Consider the following 22119-nt stretch of genomic DNA (forward strand, 5'->3'; position numbering starts at 1 on the left):
AGACAAATGGAGAGAGAGAGAGATGGAGAGAGAGGGCTAGATAGATAGATGGAGAGAGAGAGAGAGAGAGAGAGAGAGAGAGAGAGAGAGAGAGAGAGAGAGAGAGAGAAAGTTACCTCAACACATTCAGAGTTGTCTATAGAGATCATTCCCATGAAATATTTAATCATTCAGCATCACCATGAGGTTGTTTTATGTTTTCTAACTGGAAATGTAACACAGTAAGGATTTGTTACTGGATTATTATAATTGAATTTGCCCACAGAAATGTATGGTTGGTTTCTCAGGCTGCCTATTCTGAGAGTGTGCTTATTCTTGTCTATCCACCCCACACTGTTCTTCTCAAAATAAAAGATGAATTCCAGGACTTCTAACCACACACGTCAACAGCAAAGACACAAATATTAACAGTGTTTCTTTAAAAAATCCATGATAACTTCATGAAGAATTTTGTTGATTTAATTTTACGATAATATGAGCAATGAAAAACAATGACAAAAGGGAAAATGTTGATGTTCTTTAATGATCATTAAAAAGTAATTAAAAATATTTCTTTGTGGGAAAAATATTATGTACTCTAAACTGATCTCATGTTTGTTTTCCACAGATGTGGCCTGCTGGATATTTTTTTGTTTAACCTTACAGCAACAATATATATTGAAAACGGAATAAGGAATTAAAAATTCATGGCTTGTTCAAACACATATTTTGTGAATTTAACACAGTTGGAGAAAGCAAAGGTGGAGAAAGAGAGAGAGAGCGCGAGAGAGAGAGAGAGAGAGAGAGGGAGGGAGGGAGGGGATGGAACGAGTATGAAGACTTTGGAGGAGGTGATTTGAATGAGCAACTTGTTCAAATTTAGTGAGGGCAATTAGTAGCAAGTGTGTCACTATGTAGAGGAAATACGCAGGATCAGACCTTTCCTCTCGGAACAACACCCTGGACCTCCACAGGCCTTGCTGCATGTCCAACCGGACCACAAGACAGCTCGATTAAAACCAGAGGACACTGAAAAAAAGGTTTACTCTTCATATCGAGTTTTGGACGTGCTTTTTATGTATCAGAGAAAAGTTTTCCTGCCTGTTGGTCTTGCTACAGGTTTTTTTGCCCATAAAGAGTATGCCACTATTTACTGAAACACTTGTTCGTTTCTAAGCTCGACTACTATCTGCAACATCATCAAGGAGGTTGAGTCGCGCGCATCGTATTCGGCAACGAAAACGAAGCGTTTGATTTATTGATCCTTTGGAGGAATATATTTGAACCTCGGGACACTGACGAGGCTACAGCCGAGTGGACTTTCCTGCGGTTGGATCCCTTTCCTACACCGAAGGATCACGAAATGAGCGTCTTGGGCTCTCTCGTGCAAGTTGTCGCTGCGGTCCTGACGCTGTCACGCGCTCAGGTGAGCTATTCGTGCATAAGAAGATTTTTTTAAATCTAGACAGCTACGTATTGGTTGCAGATACTGTGTTTGACACCATAATACTGTGTATGTTTGCAGAAAGAGGTTTCTTTAAACTCGGGCTTTCTTGTGTGACTAATCTTTGAACTTGGTACGTGATATTAGAAGCGTACATGCGGCTTTGAAGATAAAAGCTAACTTTCTGAATGAACGCAGGCAGGCTTTGTGAGCGCACTTGTGAAACCTCACACTCAGCAAAACCTCGGGGACTGTTGTCTTTTTTAATACCCTATTGTGCCTGTAGCATAGGCTATAACTTGAGCTCTTTTTGAATGTGTGCCACACAGAAACGTTTGAGTCATGAAGTTAAACGTGACAAACTGCATCACGTCCTTTGACCCAGTGGTGTCGTTATGAGCGTGCAATATGCTCTGAGCAGAAAATTGCGTCATTCCGTAGTTCCGTTTTTCTGGGTTCGTTTCGTTTACTGTGCTTTTACGCTATTTTTTCATTTTGAAGATACCTAAATTGTTGGCATTTAACTGCAAAGGCAGGGAGGATGATATGCGGGATACCTCTATCCGCAGTGGTTAAGCTATAGCCTACACTATTTCACACAGTTTTCAGGTTTGTCACTAATAAAATTATTGACCTAAAGTCTGCCATGCCTTCTACACTAGGGAAAATGTATAACATGCGATAGAAATGCCGAACGCTGGCTGTAAAGGGGACTCTGAGATTATGTTGGCAGTGGCCCCAGGGTATCCGAGCATGCCTCCTCTCTCCAGCACCTACAGATCGTTGGCTCACTCAGCCCTTCTAAAAGAGTGGTCAGTCTTTGAAATACATTAAATGAGCCCAGTGGTCCTCTCATGCTGTTCTCCACATCTCAGAAATCCCACAGAATACTGTATTTATTCAATTTTCCCTCGCTTACTTTAACTGCATTTGTGCTGTTAGACCGTGTTAAGCATGAGTGGAGAGTGAAATGAAATCCAAATGTTCTGTTATGTGCTGCATGGTAGGTCAGAATAAAGTGTCCTCAGCTCAGGGTTAAAAAAAAAAAAAAAAAAAGTGTTCTGTTGCCACACAAAAAACCACCTGGGTGTCTTCCATCTCTAGTGTTCCTTGCAGTGGGAGTGTGACTGTGTCCACGCCTCTCTCTTTTGTTGTTTCAGCCAGCACTCACACGGTCTGGAGTACTTTGAGCTCCATGAAGCTGGCAAATATCTGTTGTTATTACTGGCTATGAAAAGGAGTCCTTCAGTCATGCGTCCTTTAGCCAGAGCGCACACGCTCTCCTGCTTTTGGTAGCTGACTCTCATACTTAACGCATGGCAAAGGTGTCTCAGAGTCCTTCACTTTTATTGATACTGCTCACTGATATGGACTTCCTCACACACCTCATCTCTCTCCGTGTGTCCCTGAGATGTGACAAACCTCCAGTTTGCTCAAATTCAGTGGGATTGTTTAAAAGAGCCCATCGATAATGAGCGATATCGCTTGAGCACAAAGGGGAGCTTCTGCTACGTTTCTAAAGCTGGACAATCAGCTCACAGATGCTTTGTGCAAACATGAGTAAAATCCACTACTGAGGTTTCAGGCTAGCAGTGACTCAAGATTAAACAATCAGGAACCTATTCAAGAATAAACTAAACCATCTTAAAAATCTTACTCTTACAGCATCTATATACTGCTGGAAAAGGAGTTCACCTCAACCATGACACACGACAAACTCTTTCTCGTAATTGTATGGCAGCTGTTAATGAATTTTGTCTCATGTCAAAAGAAACAAACAAAAAACCCCATCAGGGTGCCTTTGCTCAGTACACCTGATATGTCTACTAATGAAAAGCAAGCTTAGTTCCACAGGCTGCCCAAGTGTCTGCAAAAAAATGCACCTTCATTACGATGGATGGTTTAGTAGAGAATGTGCTGTTGTGTGACGCACTACTGCGAGGCTGCATGGCTGCAGAGTGACAGGCGTTTCGCCCCCTCGCTTTGGTGCTGCTGTGGTGCCACAAGGGAGAGACCATCTAAATGTGGAGAAAAAGTAAATAAATATTTGGTGTTTAAACATTTGGTGAAAGTGTTTGCCCATCTTCTCAAAATATAGCCAAATTCGAGCTCTGCACGGCTCCGCACACAGAAACAGAAACAAAAGAGAAAAAAGGGAACATTTAGGTATTTCCCACAAATCTGTTCTTCAAAGAAAGTAACAGCCATGCACTGTCAGGTCCTAGCTCTGCCAGAGGAGACCCAGGTCCTCAAACCTCTGGACAGAGGCATACAGTGAATTCAGTGCACTCCCTTTTGTAGCTTGTGCAACTCTGTTCTTGATGGCTTGTGTAATGAATTATCTTAGGATCACCTGTAATGCCAGAGTTGCTGACAGTCCAAGGTAAAACTGATAGTGTCTGTAAAACCAACCAAACTCCCTTCTACTTAGTTTACCCGGAAAGGTCGCCTCCACACTGACTGTCTCCTCTGCCTGTGCGCAGTTAGCCACTCCTTTGGAAGGGCGAACAGAATACAAAAGTTAATATTGGGCATGTGGTGAGGTAGGCCATTTATAAATGTCTTCTCCTGCCCTCTTGCGTCAGATAGAGTTCTTTGGTTTCCCCAAAATGGGTGCGGACCCGTCACATAAGCACATAAAGGGCTACTGTCCTAAAACTCATTCTCAGTCTTACAGTGCGTGCAATCACTGATGATGTGCCTTGCCCTGGTCAGAACTGTGATTATTATATAATTTCGTTTTGTTTTTTTTTGGAGCGCAGACTCATTCTGGTATTACAACAAGTATGTTCTGATGAGCGATGGGAATGTATTAGTCAAAGAAACGTTGAAATGCACCAGTACAAGAGGCAAAAGCCATAGCAAGGGCCAAAATGTGTTAAGCGTAAAAATGTCCTTTCACAGACAAGCACTCAGTCCTCGAGTGACTGCCACGGATGTAAGCAGTGACATTACTGCGATACCTCGTTAGATTAACCCATTAACACTGCTGCCATCTCAGCTGGTGTATGCACCTTGTTTCTTTTAACAGTATAGAGCAGAGATACACAAATCGCAGTCCTCAAAGTCCGGGTCCTACAGATTTTCCACCTGCCCTTTTTCTAGGAGTCAGGTGTGTTGACAATATGGCCAACCAGTCACACGAATCATCAAACCCAACACTTGGGATTACAAATCCAGGACCAGGTTTGGATTCAAGGTCCAGATTTGAATACCATTGGTATAAAGTGTAATGTAATGTAAAGGTGAATGGTTTTGTAACATTCTAAAAGGAGGTACCTGCTAAGAACCTGCCGTGAATACCATAAGCCCTACACCCCCGTGACCGCTTCTATGAACGTTTTACCACAGGTTTAAATTTATCTTCTGCTCTGGCTTTCAATTTCCATGTGAACTGCTTTTCCCTGTATCTTGTCCTCTGTCATTTCCTCCTACATCCCGGTTGTCACATGTACTCTTTCCTAGGTCATCCTATGTGCTCTTTCTTCCATTCTTCTCTATTTTCCTCTGTTTTTTGTGTGTGTATTCATAGCTTTCACTCTTCCTGTGTGAGACAGAGGTGACAGAATGCTGATAAACCGACGAGAGGACGATGTGTCAAACCTCTGCTCTGCTGATGATGACTTCCTGTCCGAGCTGTCTTCCTCTGTCTCTTTCGTGCTCAGAGAGCCGGGAAAGACGGTGGCAGTCAGCTGCCGCTCTCGCTATCGGCAGCTGCAGCTGCCCTAGTGGAAAGATGAGAAGATCTGGGCCACAAAACCCAAAAGCCTGGGCGTTATCCTTTGGCTAAAATGCCCTTCAGTGGGGAAGGAGAGAAAGTAACAAATTAGCTAGAGGAAGCACGTTCAAAAGCAGACAGACGAGTGGGACCTACCAGGATGATGTAGGATCAGGCAGCGGGGAAGGCAGCAGAGAGGGGGGGCTGTCATGTAGAAACATTGAAAACAGGCCGGGGTTGTCAGATTTCAGATTTACAGATGGAGAGGCCTAGCGATATCCCCCCGCGCTTCAGGACACAGGCTGGCTCTACAGTCCAGTACAGGTGTTTCCTCTATCAAGACTTGAGCAAAAATGTAACTTTATCCTGACCATCTGTGATGATGTGTGTCAGCTTCCTCTGCTGAGGGGTTTCTATTTATAAGATTACAACTGATAGCAGCACCGACAGCTGACCCTTCTCGTGCATACATATCTATAGACATATTGACATTCAGTTGTCTATGCGTGTTCTGGACATGCTGTATTATAACCAAGCAGCGATTCACTATTTACCCTCCAATTCTGTAACAGGCTCCTTGTCCAAGTGATGACAGTTAGATTGCTCAATGCACAAATTGATGTCAGATGTGTGAATAACTTCAGTAAATCATACCTAAATAAAGTTTTCTCCCATATTAGCTATCAGTCGAGATCGCATTCATGTGGTAAAAGGCATACAGGGATATCTCTGCTGTGCACGGCTGTGTTCCGCACTCCCACGACACGTCTCAGGCCAATGTGAGCGGTTCTGAGTCCCCTTGGTGCGTGGACACCAGCGGTTCTCCACACCATTACGGGTGCACATGCTGCCGCTGGATGAGAACACTGCTTCCTTCCAACACGGGCCTGCTTTTGGCCCTTGGGACGGGGGGGCAATCACAAGCAGGAAGCATGGAGCTCTCCTTCCTCTGGTGGCACTCCAGGGACTGTCATCTGCTCAGCGTGCTTTAATCTCTCATCTGGAGGCAATCTATTCCAGTTTACACAACCATGGCACCATTTACTGTAATAGGGAGCACAATTAGCCCTGGCTGGCCCCTATCACGGGAGTGTGTGTGCCTGTGTTGCACCAAAGATTCTGTGTTTTGCGTATGTTGTACAGGGAGCAGCTCAGTCACTAGCGTTGAAGACTGAAGAGTTAAACCGAATGTCATGTCATTTCAGTGGATATTCCCCTCACACTGGTTCAACAGGGTGATGTTTTTAAACTGACACAGAGAATAAGACTGATGGCTCCACTTGTCAGTTACAAGTAGTTTCGAGTTTCACCGAATTCTGGATCACCTTTTTGTTTGATTTGACCTTGACAAGAAACAGCTCCAGCTGGAGAGCATCCGCTCTGGAGAGGAAGACCTTGCACGGCCTCTCACGTTAACTTCCTCCAAATCCAGATGCTTCTTTCACTCCTTCAACAGACAGTAATGTGACAAATCTGCACCAGCCAAGTGCCTTAAAAGGCGTTTAGCGTAACACTGATGGGAGACAGTACGAAGTGACGACTGAAGTTCCTGAGGTAAAATGTTTAATTATACATATTCTGTGATAGTGAAAGTGGTGTTAATAAAGTGATAACAGTAGAATTATAAGAAATTATAGAATGCCTGAATATGTTTTAGCCTCACTAAATCTTTTGTAATCATTCATGATGGACTTCATTTGAGATTCTGAAACTAAAGTTCCAATGTCATCATGTCTGGTTGGTGTCAAATCTCTTTTTCCGTCTCTTCCTGTCAATGGCAGGCCCAAACACTTTCTCAAACAGTTTTAATCAAATTTGAATTGAGAGGAGGCTGACAGCCTAGTGCTTTGCTATAGAACTGCTCTGTTTTTTGACACTATCCATATAGGCGTTTTCCATATATGATGTATTATTGGGGGAAGTTGAAGTGTGCATGAATCATAAGATATATGACATAGGAGGGAACACCCATGAAACAGACCTTTATCTTCGAGAATACTGGGAGGAATTGTTCCGTATTTTTCAGTCCAGACCTCATTAAACCTGTTGTTTTGTATCATTTATAATTGCATAGCAGTTTAGTTTCCATTTTGTTTGCTTTTCTGTTTTCTTGAAACCTCCTAGTCTATGTCACCCTGACCCCGATGGCTCCATGCTTCCTTGCTTTGGTCTGTGCACTCTCTGTGTACCTTGTCAAACAAGGACATGTGAATTACATGTCTCATGGAATTTCCAAGTCTCATGGAATTTCATGCCAAGTCTCATGGAATTTCAGGGACTCTCACTTAAATCACGGAATTCTCAGCAATACATGCAAATGAACATGGACCTCAATGGAACACCACTGATGTTGTTTAGAAGCAGACATTTTCACTGGTTTCAGTGGAGAGGTTCAGTAAATATCGTGCTGATCTAACTTTTGTATGGTTTGATTTAACACATAACACATGCACTAGTAACTCACTTAAGGACAAGACCAGGACAGTGACCAAACCCAAGCATGTCAAGCAAAGGATGGACCGTAATCATTTTTCTGAAGGCATGGTGAAGATGCGCACATCCAAAACACAGGGAAACAAACCCTAAAGACTATGCTACATTGTCACAAGGAGATCAAGTCTGGCAGACTGGCATGACAGTGATAGTGATCATGTGTAGCACTCCTTCGTTTACATTGTCTGTTTATCACTTTCATTACATTTCATCGTAGTTCAATGTCACATCAACTTTCTGTCTTAATTATTATTATAGCATAGAAACAGTGGAATTGAAAATCTTTACACACTAAATCAAGTTGGAGTAATATATATATATTTTGCGCTAGAGTTGATGGAAATGCTTTTCTATGTTTTTAAGTGTAAGTCTATATGTCTCACAATTCTTTTCTTGTCCGAAATAAATGTAAATGCACCATAAAATCTGGCGTAAATCAAATATGTTTAAAAGTCACAGAACGCAGTTTTGGTTCTCATCATTTTCTTTCTCCAGAAATGATTAAATGATCACCTCGTAACACACCCATAACTTCTGGATCAACCTTAATCTTACTCAGTCTCTTGCAGTGTATGTGGTTCCCACGAGCCCAGGAGGAACGGAATAATTGGATCATTGTAAAAACACGCTGCTTTCAAGTCATTTAAAAATGTGTCTGAACTGTAATGCACACTCTCAAGCTCATTTACGTGTGCGGGAATGGGAGCTGCTACGTGAGGCGCTCCACATAGCCATGACAATCTGCCAAGTTTTTCGGCACGGCTTGCTTTCTGAAGTACAGCGCCAGGAGGTGCCAGGTGACTGCTCTCTCATGGCCGGGCTGACCTGTGGCATTCAGGTCTCCCTGTAGTCTGCCTCTCCCTGGCCCTCTAACACTCGCTCACCAAAAATCATCCCAGAAACGCAGCCAAAAAAGAACCTCAGAGGGGCCAGGTAAAATGCTGACTCGTAGACCGCATAAATTATAGCACAGACCTCTAAAGTTCCGTTGGGTTGCGTCTCACATGCTTTCTCACAGGCTTACAGGAACGATAAATCTGATTTAGTAACTAGAGGTTAATATGAGTACGTTTTGCGTAAACACTGAATGCTTCACTATGCCTGTTTTGGTTGAAAAGAGGTTCTGCAATCACTGTGACTATGCTGTGTCATTTCCAGTGTCATTTCCCTTCCCCCTTCAAGAAGAAGATGTTTTTGATGTCATACATATTCAGGGGCCCGTACATGGTTATGACATACACACTCATGGTCATGACATTGTGATATTAGGTCACAGACCTCCATTACCTGAGCTATGACAGAGGAATTTCACAGGCCATTGAATCATGGCATCATATCAGTCTGTGGCTTTTAAGATTGTAGTTTAAATTTCCCACTTAGGGTTAACATGTAAGCTACCTCGATAGCTGTATTCTTTGAGCCCAAAGCAAAAGTGTCTGCTAAAGGGAGAATAGCCAATGAGAAAATAAATAGCAGAATTTTAGGCCAAAGGAAACAGACTTTGAACTTAAACAGACACTATGTTTATAATGCGATGCATCTCAGTCAGTTGTCCTGGCTCAAGACTCTGGATCTCTGTGTTGTCTTGTACCGCCCACTTTATATGGTTGTGCTTTTACTGTATAATAGTTGCACTTTTATCTTTAGACAAGTTGTTGTTCAACTGGTTTTAAAGGTTTTAATATGTTTTGTATACCATCAGACTTATGCAAATCTGTAAGGTTTGATGCCTATATTGCTACTAAAGTAATAACTCAGTCATCACATTTTGTCTAATGAATCCTTATTCCTATTTGTAATCACAATGTACATCCACATTTCACGTGTGTTTCACATTTTTAAATCTTAGTGTCTTCTCTAAGCATTTGTAATCATCCTGTACCTGTGAACATGTGGTCTGTTTCACGTTTCCTATCAGTCTGAAGATCTCTGACCTGTTACTTGTTTTAATTTTTTGCAGTGTTCTCCCTCAACCACAATAAACAGCACCTCTAAAGGTAAGAATATTAACATGCCTACTGGAATAAATCTCAAACATGTGACATTGTGACATTGGCTTGGCTGTGTCAGTAATTATTAGATATAATATTATTGCAGAACGATTATACTGGGAGTGATCCTGCTATATTAAGGAGCCTTTGAAGTTATTTTAGCACATTTAGTCGTATTAAGAAGTCTCTTGTGGCGTTAACTCTTCCAGGCTGCCAATCACCTTTATTGTCAGTTGCTCATATGAGTTCAGGACGAGTTTCAGTTCATTCCTGTAAATTCGAAATTAAACTGTGCCAGTGGCACGTTAGACTCTCACGTTGGCCAACTGTGTCATGATGAATGTTCTTGCCTGTGTCATCGTTAAAGGCCCCGTGGGTTCTGGGTTTGGGTTCTGTGCTATCAGAGGGTGTGACTCTAGATGCACTAACTCGTGTACCTATACGCGTGTGCGTTCTCCTAGTAAACTCGCAGCTGGACCTGAGGCGACCATCCTACTCCTGACACTTTCTTTCAGACCTTCATTTTTATTCATGGAACAGATGAACGATCTTCACTTGTTAACCTCAAAATTCCTTTTAAGCGATTTGTCTTCATTCACGAGCGGGTCGTCAGACGACCGAAAACTACGGAGGGTCTGTTTTCATTGCTCGGTGGAGTTTTAGAATGTCGAAGATGATTAGCAGCTTTGAAATCCCATGTTCCATCTCTCTAATTCACTCTCATGTTACTCTCATGATAATGGGGAGTCAATGTAACTTAGAAAGGAAAGCTGGAAAAATGAATTCCTATTATGTTCACTAAACTCACCTTTGCCATAATATATACTAATTTGTTTGTGTGTTCATTCGGATGTACTGGTATGATTTGAAGTTTTAGGTGTCCAGGTTCAAAGAAATGATGTGCAGTGACAGAAATATTTGGAGAGTTGTTCAAATAAAGCTGGCGTTAATGTAACTCATACTTCACTGTGAGAGGAAGAGCCGAACGTACTGACATTTTTCCAAACCACTTAAGAACTTTTGTAACAAAAATGGCAAAGTATCTCACTTCCAGCCTGAATAGAAAATGAAAATAAAATTACATTTAAAAAAGAAATCAAACACAGGTCAAAGGCATAATGTAACATTCTAACCTTGCATGCAGCTTAGTATCCTGCTAGAACTCTAGACGTAAAGAAGAACATTCCTTGAGAGAGCTCACAAGTGTTTGTATGAAAGTGTGATCGGTAAACTGAAACCCTGCCAGCACCTTTCTCGGGCTGGTGGAGACCAAGCTAACAAAGCACACAGTGACTGGGTAATTGCGCAAAGAATGTCGAGAGTAATGCTAATCCCGTCATCAGCTGCGCGTGAACCTCAGTGATCGCCTGTGGTGTGCCACCACGTTAACTCGGACCGCAGCTTTTACTGGCCCTTTAATCTTTGCCTTACTTTCCTTTGTTTGGCCTTGTCCCAGTAATCCTGTTTCAGGAAGTGTGGGGGCGGAGTTTCTGCCGTACCATAGAGAAGCTGGTTGAGGTTGTGCAGGAGTACCCTGGGGAGGTGGAGCACATCTTCAGCCCCACCTGTGTGCCATTGGTCCGCTGTGCTGGTTGCTGTGGAGATGAGAACCTGGAGTGCCACCCCACGCTCACAGCCAACATCACTATGCAAGTGTGTCCTAGCAACATGACCGTGAAGTTTACTGGTTATGCCAGAAGCCAAGAAACATACAACTACGGCCACTAGTCGAAATTCAGTGTAAAAAAAATCTGTAAGCTGTAGGTCAAGCTGTCAAACTGTATGTGTTTAACACTGAACATCTTTAGAAAGATTATGTTAATAATAGTCTTTAACATATGAATATTGTAGACAATACACTATCCACTGAATCCAGCTACCTTTTGTAGTATTGACTACAAAATCTTTCCTAATCTACAGAGGAATGGCAAATTAATGCAGAATGCCAGCTATGAAATAAAGAGCTGCTGACAGGTTAATTGAGCAGTATGTCTGCAAGTTAAACATGTCCCGTAGATCAAGGGCAGTCATGCTCTGGACAGCGGCCCATTTTTTTATCGTTCAAAATATAAGTGCCATGTCACTTAGTAATTTCGTATGTCATTAACTGCATTAAAGTTCTCCCATATTTATTGCTGTTGTTGGTCGTGGCTCCCGAAGGACTGTTGCATCATTACCAAGTTTGAAGATGATATACATTCTTTTCTTTTTTTTTTTTTTTTAATACTCTTTGATATTCATTATTTCATTATATTATGTAGTCATATTTTTTTTGTTCGTGTATATCTATGGTTCTCACAAAGTACATGATCCCCATGAGTCTGAGAAAAACTGTTCTACATCATCATTACTTAGCCAATCAGAATTACATCTTATCATGGAGCTTTTGCATTGTTCATTATTGCACTGATGCATGATTAATAAAGGATGCAGGGTTAGCACTAAACAACCATCTGTGGACCTTCAACACTAGAGTAAAGAAAGCAATGGTTTCAACCTATTAGAAGCCTTGATGCGTAAGAAATAATTGTTCTTTATCTATTTATGCAGTTATTAAAGCTGAAACCAGCAGAGCAAGGTCGGGAGTATGTAGAGATGACCTTTGTGGAGCACAAAAGCTGTGAATGTAGGTAAGGAGAAGACAACCTCTCCACGTGGTTTGTTCTGTTCTTCCTAAGCATAATTCTCAGTAGTGACAAAAATACTGAAGCACCACCAAACATTTTCCTGAAGAAAATGACCTAAAAATGCATCTTTGTGTCTCTCTGGTTTCCTCCGTGTGCCGACGGTCAGACTAAGAAAGCCCGCAGTGAAACACGACAGGTAATTTTGCGAGCAACACTTTCCTAGCAGACCTACAGTTCCATTCACCTTGAATGGCTTGAGCTTTCCTTCTCATTTTCTTCGTAGGCGGAGGCCAAAAGGACGGGGAAGGAAACGGAAGGAGAAACAGCGAGTAAAGGACTGCAATGGGTGAGAAACCCATTGAGAACCGGCAGGCTGGAGAAGCAGGGTGGAGGTCCCACTTATGAAGTCATGATGCAGTTTGAGAACCAGGAACTTATAAGGACTTACAAATACAAACTGGCACAAAATGCAAATGACTTAATGAAGTAACTTCGTTAGGTTGCAGTTGTCGGCTTCAAAAAGAGTGCTTGAAAAAGGAAGATTGAAGTGGGATTTCTGAATGTATGCTCTTACCTGATGATCATCTTACCATCTTCTCTTCCAGGTGTCAGCCTCCTCGAAGATAAACCCAGCTCTGCCCTGTCCTCTGCTCATGCTGTGCAGCTAGCCACCACCCGCCCATCCTGCTCTTAATGGATCCTGTGTCACCTCCACCGCCCATGTCTGAGATGAGGCACTGCCACAGTGACACGAAGGTCACACTAGCCACCAGGGGACATTTCATGTACCGGAACCGCCTGTTGTGAGGTGACACCCTCTGACATGCTTCTGTTTGGAAGCACAGTGGGGAACCAAATTCAATGTCTGAAGTAGGAATTAGTCTACAGGACACTGGCTATAATTTTCAATATGTAATAATAATAAAATATTATTGTTGTTGTTGTTGTTATGCTTATTATTATTATTATTGTGGTGGTGATTATATTATTATGGTGGTGGTGATTATTATTATTATTGATATTAGTATTATTCTACACTATACATTACATTTCACTACTTTTTATTTATTGCTTGCAAACCAGTAAAAGCATATTTTTGTTAAGACTGACTACTCTGCTGATGCTGTATAGCATGAGTACAAATTGGGATTTTTGTCCTTTTTTTATTTACAGACAGGCAAACCAAACTCACGAAAGACAGTTGGTTATATTGGTAAACCAAAACCAAAAATACTTTTGATCTTTTATTTGTGTTGTGTCATTTATTGAGACAAGTTTTCAATAACAATTGCAGACAATTCCTTCTTGGATGTATAATAACCACAGGTTACAGGTTACAGGTTACATGCACTCCTCTAACTGGTTTTAATTCTTTGACTTGGCCAGTTTGAGGATAAAAAAAACAAAAACATGTATTTTGAAATCCAAAGCCTTCAGTAAGTCCATGATATATATGGATGTCGTTAATGCTCTAATGCAGGACTGGTGTGGTTAGTTCATTGACAGAGACATGCTGACCTCTACTGGTGTCAAGAATACAATTCTTGTTACATTTTAAAATAGAACTATACTGCTGTATTGTACCCACTTACGATCTACATGGTAGCAGTTCATGGAACAACTGATGAATTTAAGAGTGTATTGTATGCTGACATTGTGTTCGGATATGTTTCAATTGACAGTCTATTATTATTGTCCATTAAAAGAGCTGCATAGGTCAAGAAAAGGTTAGAACTCAACCTCAGAAACTAGATGTGCTGCTACTAGTACTGTGTGTGGCCTCTGAATGAACATGAAACATGAAAGCAACAGTATCAGTTTTACACTGGGGGCATTAGACTTATCAAAATTAATGTGCAAATACTCATTTATAACACTCTGGCAAAAAAGGATTATACTATACTTAAACTGACAGCATTTACATTATGTTGCTGAGTAGGAACCTGATATCTTTTGGCCATTGGCTTCTTTATAGCTCAAGAGATATTTGTTCAGTTTTCCATGCAAAAATGTTTTATTAACAACGAGGGTCAATAATTATGAAGTTGTTTCCAGTTATGAATATTGTATATATGATATTGATAAAGTATTGCTATTGTGCCACTGTTAATAAAGAGATACATTATCTAGGTTGCTACTCTTTATCGCTTTTCTTTCAATAGGAGTTGAATGTTTTGATCCGTTTTCAAAACATTGGCATCAGATTAGATTATGTTGCAGCGCAGGTTTACACACACTAAGTTATTGGGCTATGTGTATATATTGATTAGGAGCAGAAGACACAAAATATGTTTTAAGGTCACAGCTTATAGCATCATATATCATATGCATAAACTTGTTTACACACACCAACATGTAGGGGTTCGATGTTTTATGTCCATGAGGGGTTTACTGTAGAAAGTTGCTGAGGGGACGTTTTGCATGCATTATTTCTGATGCCATGCGCGTGAACAGAGCGGAGAAGGTCGGAGGTGCTGAAAGCCCTTATTTCGAGTCACGTTCCCAGTCGCGAGGCTGGCATTTCCGCACCAATGACAGCGCAGAATGGAAAACGGAAGGCGGATCTTGCGTGCTTAATGAGATGACGTTGGGACTGTTTCCCCGGAAACGATAAGCACCAGCTGACTGGAACGTCGCAAAGTCAACTGCCCAGACGTATTGCCCAGACGTATGTTGCACACTGCAGCTAGCAAATACATGCCTGCATCTTTAGTTTAGTGTAACGTGGTCGGTCATTGAAAGCGGTCTCGGTGAGGAACATTTGAAAGCAACATTTATGTAAGTATTCCACGGACGTGGTACTTGCACTTGTCTCGTGTTTGGCATCGTGTGTTGTCGCCACAATTGTGCTGCGTAGGAGAGCAAGCCTGTTTATTTATGCTGATCTGGACTAAACTGCCTGATGCCATGTATCAGTCTCCCGTATATATCTATACAACACATGCATACAAATATGTCCATCCGTACGTACTGTTGTGGACTTACACAATATATGTTCAACGTTCTTTTATACGTTATTATGTGAAACACGTGGGCTTGTTTGCTATATGTATGTTCTTGTAGTCACATACCAAACATACAACTGAAACATTAATTCATGCATGTATTTCACATGTATTCAAACGTAGGTTACTTGTGTTACATAAAAATAGCACGTTTACATATATGAACTACTATGTGTTTTTTATATGCATCGTTTCACTTGTAACCTACGTGTTATAGATTTGTATGCACTTTACTCATGTCTCACATGTGAATATATGTTACCAGTGTATGTGCTGATATTTCATCTGTGTTAGCCTTTATAGATAAATGTTTTACTTGTCTTTGTATTTGATGAGTTTTTGAGAACACCATAGTACATATGTTTGTTTCATATGTGAGCATTTTAATGGTCTTAACAGCGCTTCATGAATTCTTTATCCAATTAAAACACTTATTTGCAAACTTTAATGTTTCTACTAAATTTTAGTGTCTACTAAATTAGTTAATTTTGCAAATGCAAATTATTAACTGTCTAATCATTACTAATTAACTTACTGGTGCTTGTGTTTTCCGAATAGCAGCTAATGAAAGCCAACTTTTCGTTGTCACACGTAGAAAGCCACTAAGTCGCTATTAGGATCTGTTCCGGTAACATGAATCCTCTTCCTTCTTCCTGTTTGATGCATTTACTAAAACCTTTACCTTTAAGGCCTACCAATGGACTTCGCCTTCATCTCCTGTAATTGAAAAGAGAGAAAAGGCAAAAGATTCCCAGAAGAGTCTGTGCTACCATGGCAAATAAACAGAAGGTATCTGGCTCAGGGATGGATAGAGATTCAGGTTTCTCAGGTTGGTTACTGGCAGCTGTTCAGTCTGCCCTACCTGTTACATGTTTGTGTGCAGAAGAAAGCAGTTAGGATCCCCTTCGGTGATGCCAATTTTTTACAGAGTTAAAAAGAAAGTAATTCATGGATTCACCATTTTCACAGACTTCTTGGTTTCTGATTGTCAAGTTTGTTTTAAACGTATAATGAAAAATTAAGTATAGTATATTTATATACTATATTAAGTATAGAAAATTAAGTATAGGTTAGTACTAGGAGTTTTACATGTAGTCTTGACATTACCCCGTTTGATTTTGTTTAGATTGCAGTTCTGGATATCTCAGCGCAGTGGACCAGACAGAGTTTGAGGATATGGGGTCTAGTACAGCATCTACACGAAGCATGCAGTCAGCTCCACAGCTACCTCAGGTGCCTGGGGCTTACCAAGGTGTCTCTCCCATGATCGTAATGAACAATATCGTTCTCAAGCAGGTACAGTACAGTACACCTGACCATTCAGGTCTATTTGATTCAGAAATGTCATTTTGATGCTTACTACCAAACCTGACCGCCAGCACCAAACATATTTTATAATCGGCCCAATTCGAGTAAGTCTTTCTGTATAAAAGAGGTGCTGCCATAAGTTATAGGAAAATGGATTCATAATAAACATATGGTGCCTTAGAACAATATAAAATACTGAAAGTGTTGACTTTTGTCCATCAAAATATTAGACTCAAAGATCAGCAGTCATTGTCATGAGCTAGATGAAATTAAAGGTTCAACACAATGAAATGAGTGAGATGAGCTGGAGGTTGAAAACATGTTAAGGTTGATATACTTGGGTACTTCACCCAAGCACCAAGCTGGGCAAAAATGAACTATTAACAAAGATAAACACTACATTAACCTCTGTTTCCTACAGACTATAAAGTATATAATTATATAAATTATTGTATACAGGGTAAAGTGAACAACATTATAGTAACTTTCTTGGGAAACCAGAGAAAAAACACAATAAACAAGAGAACACACACACATACACACACAAACAAACAAACAAACAAAGAGTACTGGGCTTTCTGTTAGCATAATCCCTTTCTTGGGAGAAACAGGTTTTGCTTTTCGTCTGTTCAGTTGAGAGAAGCAGGGAATGAAATAGACATTGAGTTAAAGAGGAACAGGTGTGCACAATGCTGGTTGCACAGCTCCTCCCTCTGGCAGGGGCACCTGTCTGATGACTGGGTTTGGCAGGCGTATGAACATTGTTGGGAAACATTCATACTATACAAATAAACCTAGGACAGCGATTTTATTCCCATACTGCTACGATGCTTCTGGGATGCTCACTGCACTTTACTTAACACACTGTTGAGTCCCTTAAGTATCACAGCTAACCAATAGCTTTTTAGTTATATTGCTATAAACATGTAATGTATTTATCCTGTATCTAAGTGGGGTTGTATGGGGTTCATTTTACAAAAGTAATAACAGGTGGTTCTCCTTTGCAGTCCAATTCTGAGACACCAGCAATAAAACCTTGGGGTTTCAACTCATCGCTGGAAGTAATTCCTCAGTCACCAGTGGTTCTTCTCCAGCCAGTAGTACCAAATGGCAGTCGTGCCTCTCAGAAATATACCAACCAGAAAAGACAATCCAGAAATTACATTCCCATCCTAAACTCTTTTCTGAAAATTGCCCCGCACCCTGCCCATGGGCCCAGAGAGGTTGGCCCAAGCGCTTTCCATAGGAGCAATTCAGGCCACAGCCATGGAGGAAAGTATCGACGGCATCGCCATAACGATAAGCAGTCTCGGTGTCTTTCTTTGAAGCAGAGCATCTTTGAAACTGCCATTGCTGACAGTAATTCTGTTGATCCCCATAGCTACAGTCATAGAGTTGGCAGTATGGATCTGGAAAACTCTTTGACAAAGTATCCTAGCTTTATAGAGCCCAGTGCCACAGCCAGTCAATTCTCTGTCTGCACTGAAAGCTATCCTTCTGCTTTACCTGAGGAGAGCCCTAAAACAACGTTGGATTCCAGCAATGATGCAGAGGGCTCTCCGGTGGCACTCTCTCCAAGCTCCAGTAAGCACAAGCGCTTCTGCAACACGTACAACATTTTGAACTGCTCAGGGCTGCTTGGGATTACACTGCGCACAAAGGAACTCATTCGTCAGAACAAGCGCTCCCAGGCCCAGCTCCAGAAGCTGCGGGCCCATACACATCTCTTCCTGGAGGCCGTGAGCAGCGGAGATCCCCAGGTGTGGGCCAGGCTGCAGCTCGCCCTCCAGAACCCTTCTTCGGAGGACCCAAAGGAGGACATGGTGGGGAGCGCACTGTTTTGAGCATCGGCAAATGTTGTCCAGGATTTGTCTTTAATCTGCCCTCAGTTAGGCCAAACATTTTCAAGCATAACCATATAAAACCTTTAAAGACTACAGGGCAGGGGAGGGTGTGGAGTGCATTCTGGTATAGATGGTGCATTTGTCCCACTTCCAAACCTGTCCCATCTCTAGTCCAGGGTCTCTTGCAGTGAGGCAGGACGGCCTGTCTTCCTCAGTCGTGTGTCTGCTTGGCTGGTAGTCCAATACTTGGAGTCCAGGGGCACTGAGATGCTCATGAATAATGTGGCTAGTCATTAGAATAGTCAGCTCATCTCCTTGACTGAGAATGGCTGACCGTTTTTCTTTGCTATGTTTAGCAGCCCCAGACTGTGTCTTACTTGTTTCTCTTGTTCTATATTCATATTTGTTATTTCATGTTAGGCTATTTTTCTCCTAATATTCATAGTAAATACTGGTCTTATGGACTGTAAGTGTTACCATTATCCTTGATCATCTCTGAGAACAGAATAGATAGAAACAAATATATAATGTGTTTTCCTTTTAGAAAGTCTATACTGCCTTAGACATACAATTTCTGGTGGTTGTGTTACTGCGCATCTGAAATAACAGATGCTTTCAAATGGTTAAATGGTGTTTAGACACCATAATTTCAGTGTCTCTAGCAAAAAATATTGGTGTTTGATGATAGTTTGATGACCAGGTGACCCCATCCTCCCCTTTTCTCCCGTGCCTACAGAACAAACGTCTTCAACAGTTTCCACACGTTCCTTTCAATGATGGAGAATCTGTCAGTCACTGAGAACAAAAATGTCTAGATGGGCCTATATGGGTAAATGCCTTTATCACATTCTGCAGTGTATTTACTATGGCTCATGGGTGAAGTGTGAATTGCAAGTGGGCCGTATTGGTACATGATGGTATAGTAAAGGACTTATGTGTAGTCTGTCAATATCATTAATATATTACAAAGAATAGACAGTAGTGCTTTTGTCCTGTTGATAACTGACTTTGTAAATAGACAAGTTATTCATACCTTTTTATTATTGTGTCTCAACAGAATTGGCACATTTTCAAAACGGATCGTAAGGCCTGTTTTGTAAATATTTAAAGAATAAATGTTGTCAATCTGTATACTGGTTTTCAATGTACCATTTGGCACCAAGGCATGCATTGCATTATGCATTATTATACTTTACTAAACTACATTATATCTTACTAAAGTAGATTATTTATTAATATATCATATAGCAGTGTCAGCAAATTTACAAGTTTACTTACGTGATTTATAATAACATACAGTTTAAGTTTTGAGGTCGCAGTTCAACCTCTTAGACTTCAACGATTCATTTAGGTAAATTGCATCACCATGTACATCTCACTGTGTAGATATGGAGTATACTTAATAAAGATTATGTTAAAATGTCTTCTGATTTCCATTGTGACTTTCTTATAGTTTGTTTGATTTGTGTAACCAACTGTCATGGGATTCAGTCCTTGTAGGCATTCAGTAAAAGTGCTTTTATGGTATTAGGTAAATACAGCTTGTAGAATGGTGTCAGTTGGAATGCTGTGAAACAGGACAACAAAAGCATTGGAGCAAATCCACAAAAATGTAATAAAGGCTTTACTTGTAAAAAGAACTACGTTGGTCTGGACACTCATGCTTAAAGGTTTTGACGAAGATATCGACCAATATGATGTGCAGGTTCTTAGAATTCTCCATCCCCTCGGATAAACTGTTGACAGGAGAACTTGGTTGTCAGTGTGGGGTCACTCTGGGATCTAGGATGTCCTCCACAGGTGAAAAGTACTTCTACTCGGGATGATATGTGGTGTCATCAGACACTTTTGTTTAGCCGGCACATTTCAAGTCCATGTGCAGACACTACTAGCCTTATGTCTCTTGTTCATAATTCATAAGAATGATTTATGACTCTGTAAACCATAACTTCCATTATTTTACTTATTGCTATACGCATGTGGCTCAACTACCTGTAGCTTTAAATGACTCAATTACGGGGATTTTTTTCTGCAGGTAATGTCAGCCTTATTTTGACCTGGTCTAGGCTCCAGCTGTAACTGAATGGGTGAAAAAATAACAGGTTATATGGGTAAATATGGTAATGGAAAAAACGAAAACAGAACATCAAAAGATATCTTGGAAGCTCTCATCAGCTACTCCAGCATCGTCAGGAGCAACCTTGTCCTTCATCACCTCATGCAACACAGAGCACAGTTTACTTACAACTGATAACAGCAGCAGGGAATGGAACATTCATAGCCTCCGCTACAGCACAGATGATGCTAAAGGTTGCTCTAAAAAAACAAACAAGAGCCTAACTTGCCAGTAACTCACCCTACTCCTGCTTTGGTTATTAACAGAACTGTAGTATGCGGGAAAACAATCTAGTCTGATAGCTGTAGCACATCAGTCTCAGAATGCTCCAGTGGATTCAATTGGCAGGAAAAAGTGAGTCTTCTCTGACATCAGGTCTCTGGCCAATTTATACCTTGTAATTTAATAAACTCATATCATGGTGATTATACAGATATTCTAATGCAAAAACAGTTCACCACTTAGTAACTTTCTTTTAAATACTTCTGTTTTAGATTGAAAGGAACCCCCGGAAATGCGGGTCCCCCCATGAATACATAACCCATTCTGACCCCTTTGTAACACCCAGGAATGGGTCCACAATCTTTTCCTTTTTTATTTTCCAAATCCAAAACTGCCAGACTCACAAATAACCCTTCTGTAGCAATAATTTACATTGTCTTGACCCTTTTTCCTGACAAGCTTCGAACATGAGTGATCCTTGGTCGGCATAAAACATGTATCGCCAGTCTCCTGACCAAGATGCCGCAAGAATTTATGCCACTATGGCTGCAATTCCATTCAAGTGATTTTTGTACAAAAATTGCTTTAGCACTTAAAAATGTTGTCAACATAGGCAATGGCCATTGTCGGTAAAGTTCTATCTTAAAAACCCACAGATGTAGATTATAGTGGCAAACACTTCTTCTACACTAAAGCAATTTTTCAAAAGAAAATAATTATCTTGAATGGAAACAACCTCTGATTGCCTAATCTGATAGTGACCATTGTGAAAGACAAATATGTAGTCTGATCCTGGTCTTTCCCTGTAGCCAGTGGTTGTAGGCTGGCTCAACCCTGCATTCACTTCTATTAGGCAGGACTGGAACCTCAAAACCACACAGACAACAAGGAGACCAAGTGAGTACAATTTTTTTTTTTTGTGTGTCCATCAGTTCAGGCAAAACCACCTAAAACACGGTTAGAACCACTTAGCTAGAGGACTGGGTGGCTTGGATGAGAAGCCTCATGACACGACCAGGACATAGCACCCAGTGCAATTATTCAACCACTACATTCCAAAATCCACTCTTCCATTTCAACCCTCTACACCAAGCTCTATCTCATACACTACGATAAGTGACCACTCATCAGAGCACTTTTGAGGTGATGCATGCAGCAGTTTCCCCTTCAATCCATAGGTAGCATCTGTCACTCGACTTATGGCTCCCTCCAAACCACCAATGGTTACACTACATTTTAAAACAGGAGGAAAGTACTGGGTAGCAGTGGGTCCCTAATGCTCCAGCAGGGTGGGCTTGCTTCTGCTGTCTCCCATTCTGCTGCCTACAATCAGACGACAGCGCTCAACCATCCCATTTGATCAGAGAAGTAC

The 22119-nt window shown here is 41.1% G+C and overlaps 2 protein-coding genes across 3 annotated transcripts; both read left to right on the plus strand.

The window, feature by feature from the left end:
• The first annotated feature begins 867 nt into the window (after positions 1-867).
• On the plus strand, positions 868-13192 carry pgfb (placental growth factor b). Of its 2 annotated transcripts, XM_027025511.2 has the most exons (8): positions 868-1019; positions 1157-1405; positions 9595-9631; positions 11082-11278; positions 12176-12255; positions 12419-12448; positions 12536-12598; positions 12858-13192. In XM_027025511.2, the coding sequence occupies exons 2-8, from the start codon at positions 1343-1345 to the stop codon at positions 12877-12879; spliced, it is 492 nt and encodes a 163-aa protein (XP_026881312.2). In that variant the 5' UTR covers positions 868-1019; positions 1157-1342; the 3' UTR covers positions 12880-13192. The 2 variants fall into 2 exon arrangements, with proteins under 2 accessions (XP_026881312.2, XP_026881311.2); XM_027025510.2 differs by having other exon boundaries at positions 868-1405.
• A 1691-nt stretch (positions 13193-14883) lies between these two features.
• cipca (CLOCK-interacting pacemaker a) lies at positions 14884-19833 on the plus strand. The gene is made up of 4 exons (XM_027025533.2): positions 14884-15030; positions 15947-16086; positions 16384-16553; positions 17573-19833. The coding sequence occupies exons 2-4, from the start codon at positions 16029-16031 to the stop codon at positions 18407-18409; spliced, it is 1065 nt and encodes a 354-aa protein (XP_026881334.2). The 5' UTR covers positions 14884-15030; positions 15947-16028; the 3' UTR covers positions 18410-19833.
• Positions 19834-22119: the final 2286 nt, after the last annotated feature.

Source organism: Electrophorus electricus, chromosome 13 (assembly GCF_013358815.1).
Source record: "Electrophorus electricus isolate fEleEle1 chromosome 13, fEleEle1.pri, whole genome shotgun sequence".
NCBI classification, from domain to species: Eukaryota; Metazoa; Chordata; class Actinopteri; order Gymnotiformes; family Gymnotidae; genus Electrophorus; species Electrophorus electricus.

Coding starts and splice junctions, on each gene's coding strand:
- cipca (XM_027025533.2), top strand. CDS start 16,029: ATGGCAAATAAACAGAAGGTATCTGGCTCAGGGATGGATAGAGATTCA. Junction 16,087..16,383: donor TAGAGATTCAGGTTTCTCAG/GTTGGTTACTGG, acceptor GATTTTGTTTAG/ATTGCAGTTCTGGATATCTC. Junction 16,554..17,572: donor ACAATATCGTTCTCAAGCAG/GTACAGTACAGT, acceptor TCTCCTTTGCAG/TCCAATTCTGAGACACCAGC.
- pgfb (XM_027025510.2), top strand. CDS start 1,343: ATGAGCGTCTTGGGCTCTCTCGTGCAAGTTGTCGCTGCGGTCCTGACG. Junction 1,406..9,594: donor TGACGCTGTCACGCGCTCAG/GTGAGCTATTCG, acceptor AATTTTTTGCAG/TGTTCTCCCTCAACCACAAT. Junction 9,632..11,081: donor AATAAACAGCACCTCTAAAG/GTAAGAATATTA, acceptor GCCTTGTCCCAG/TAATCCTGTTTCAGGAAGTG.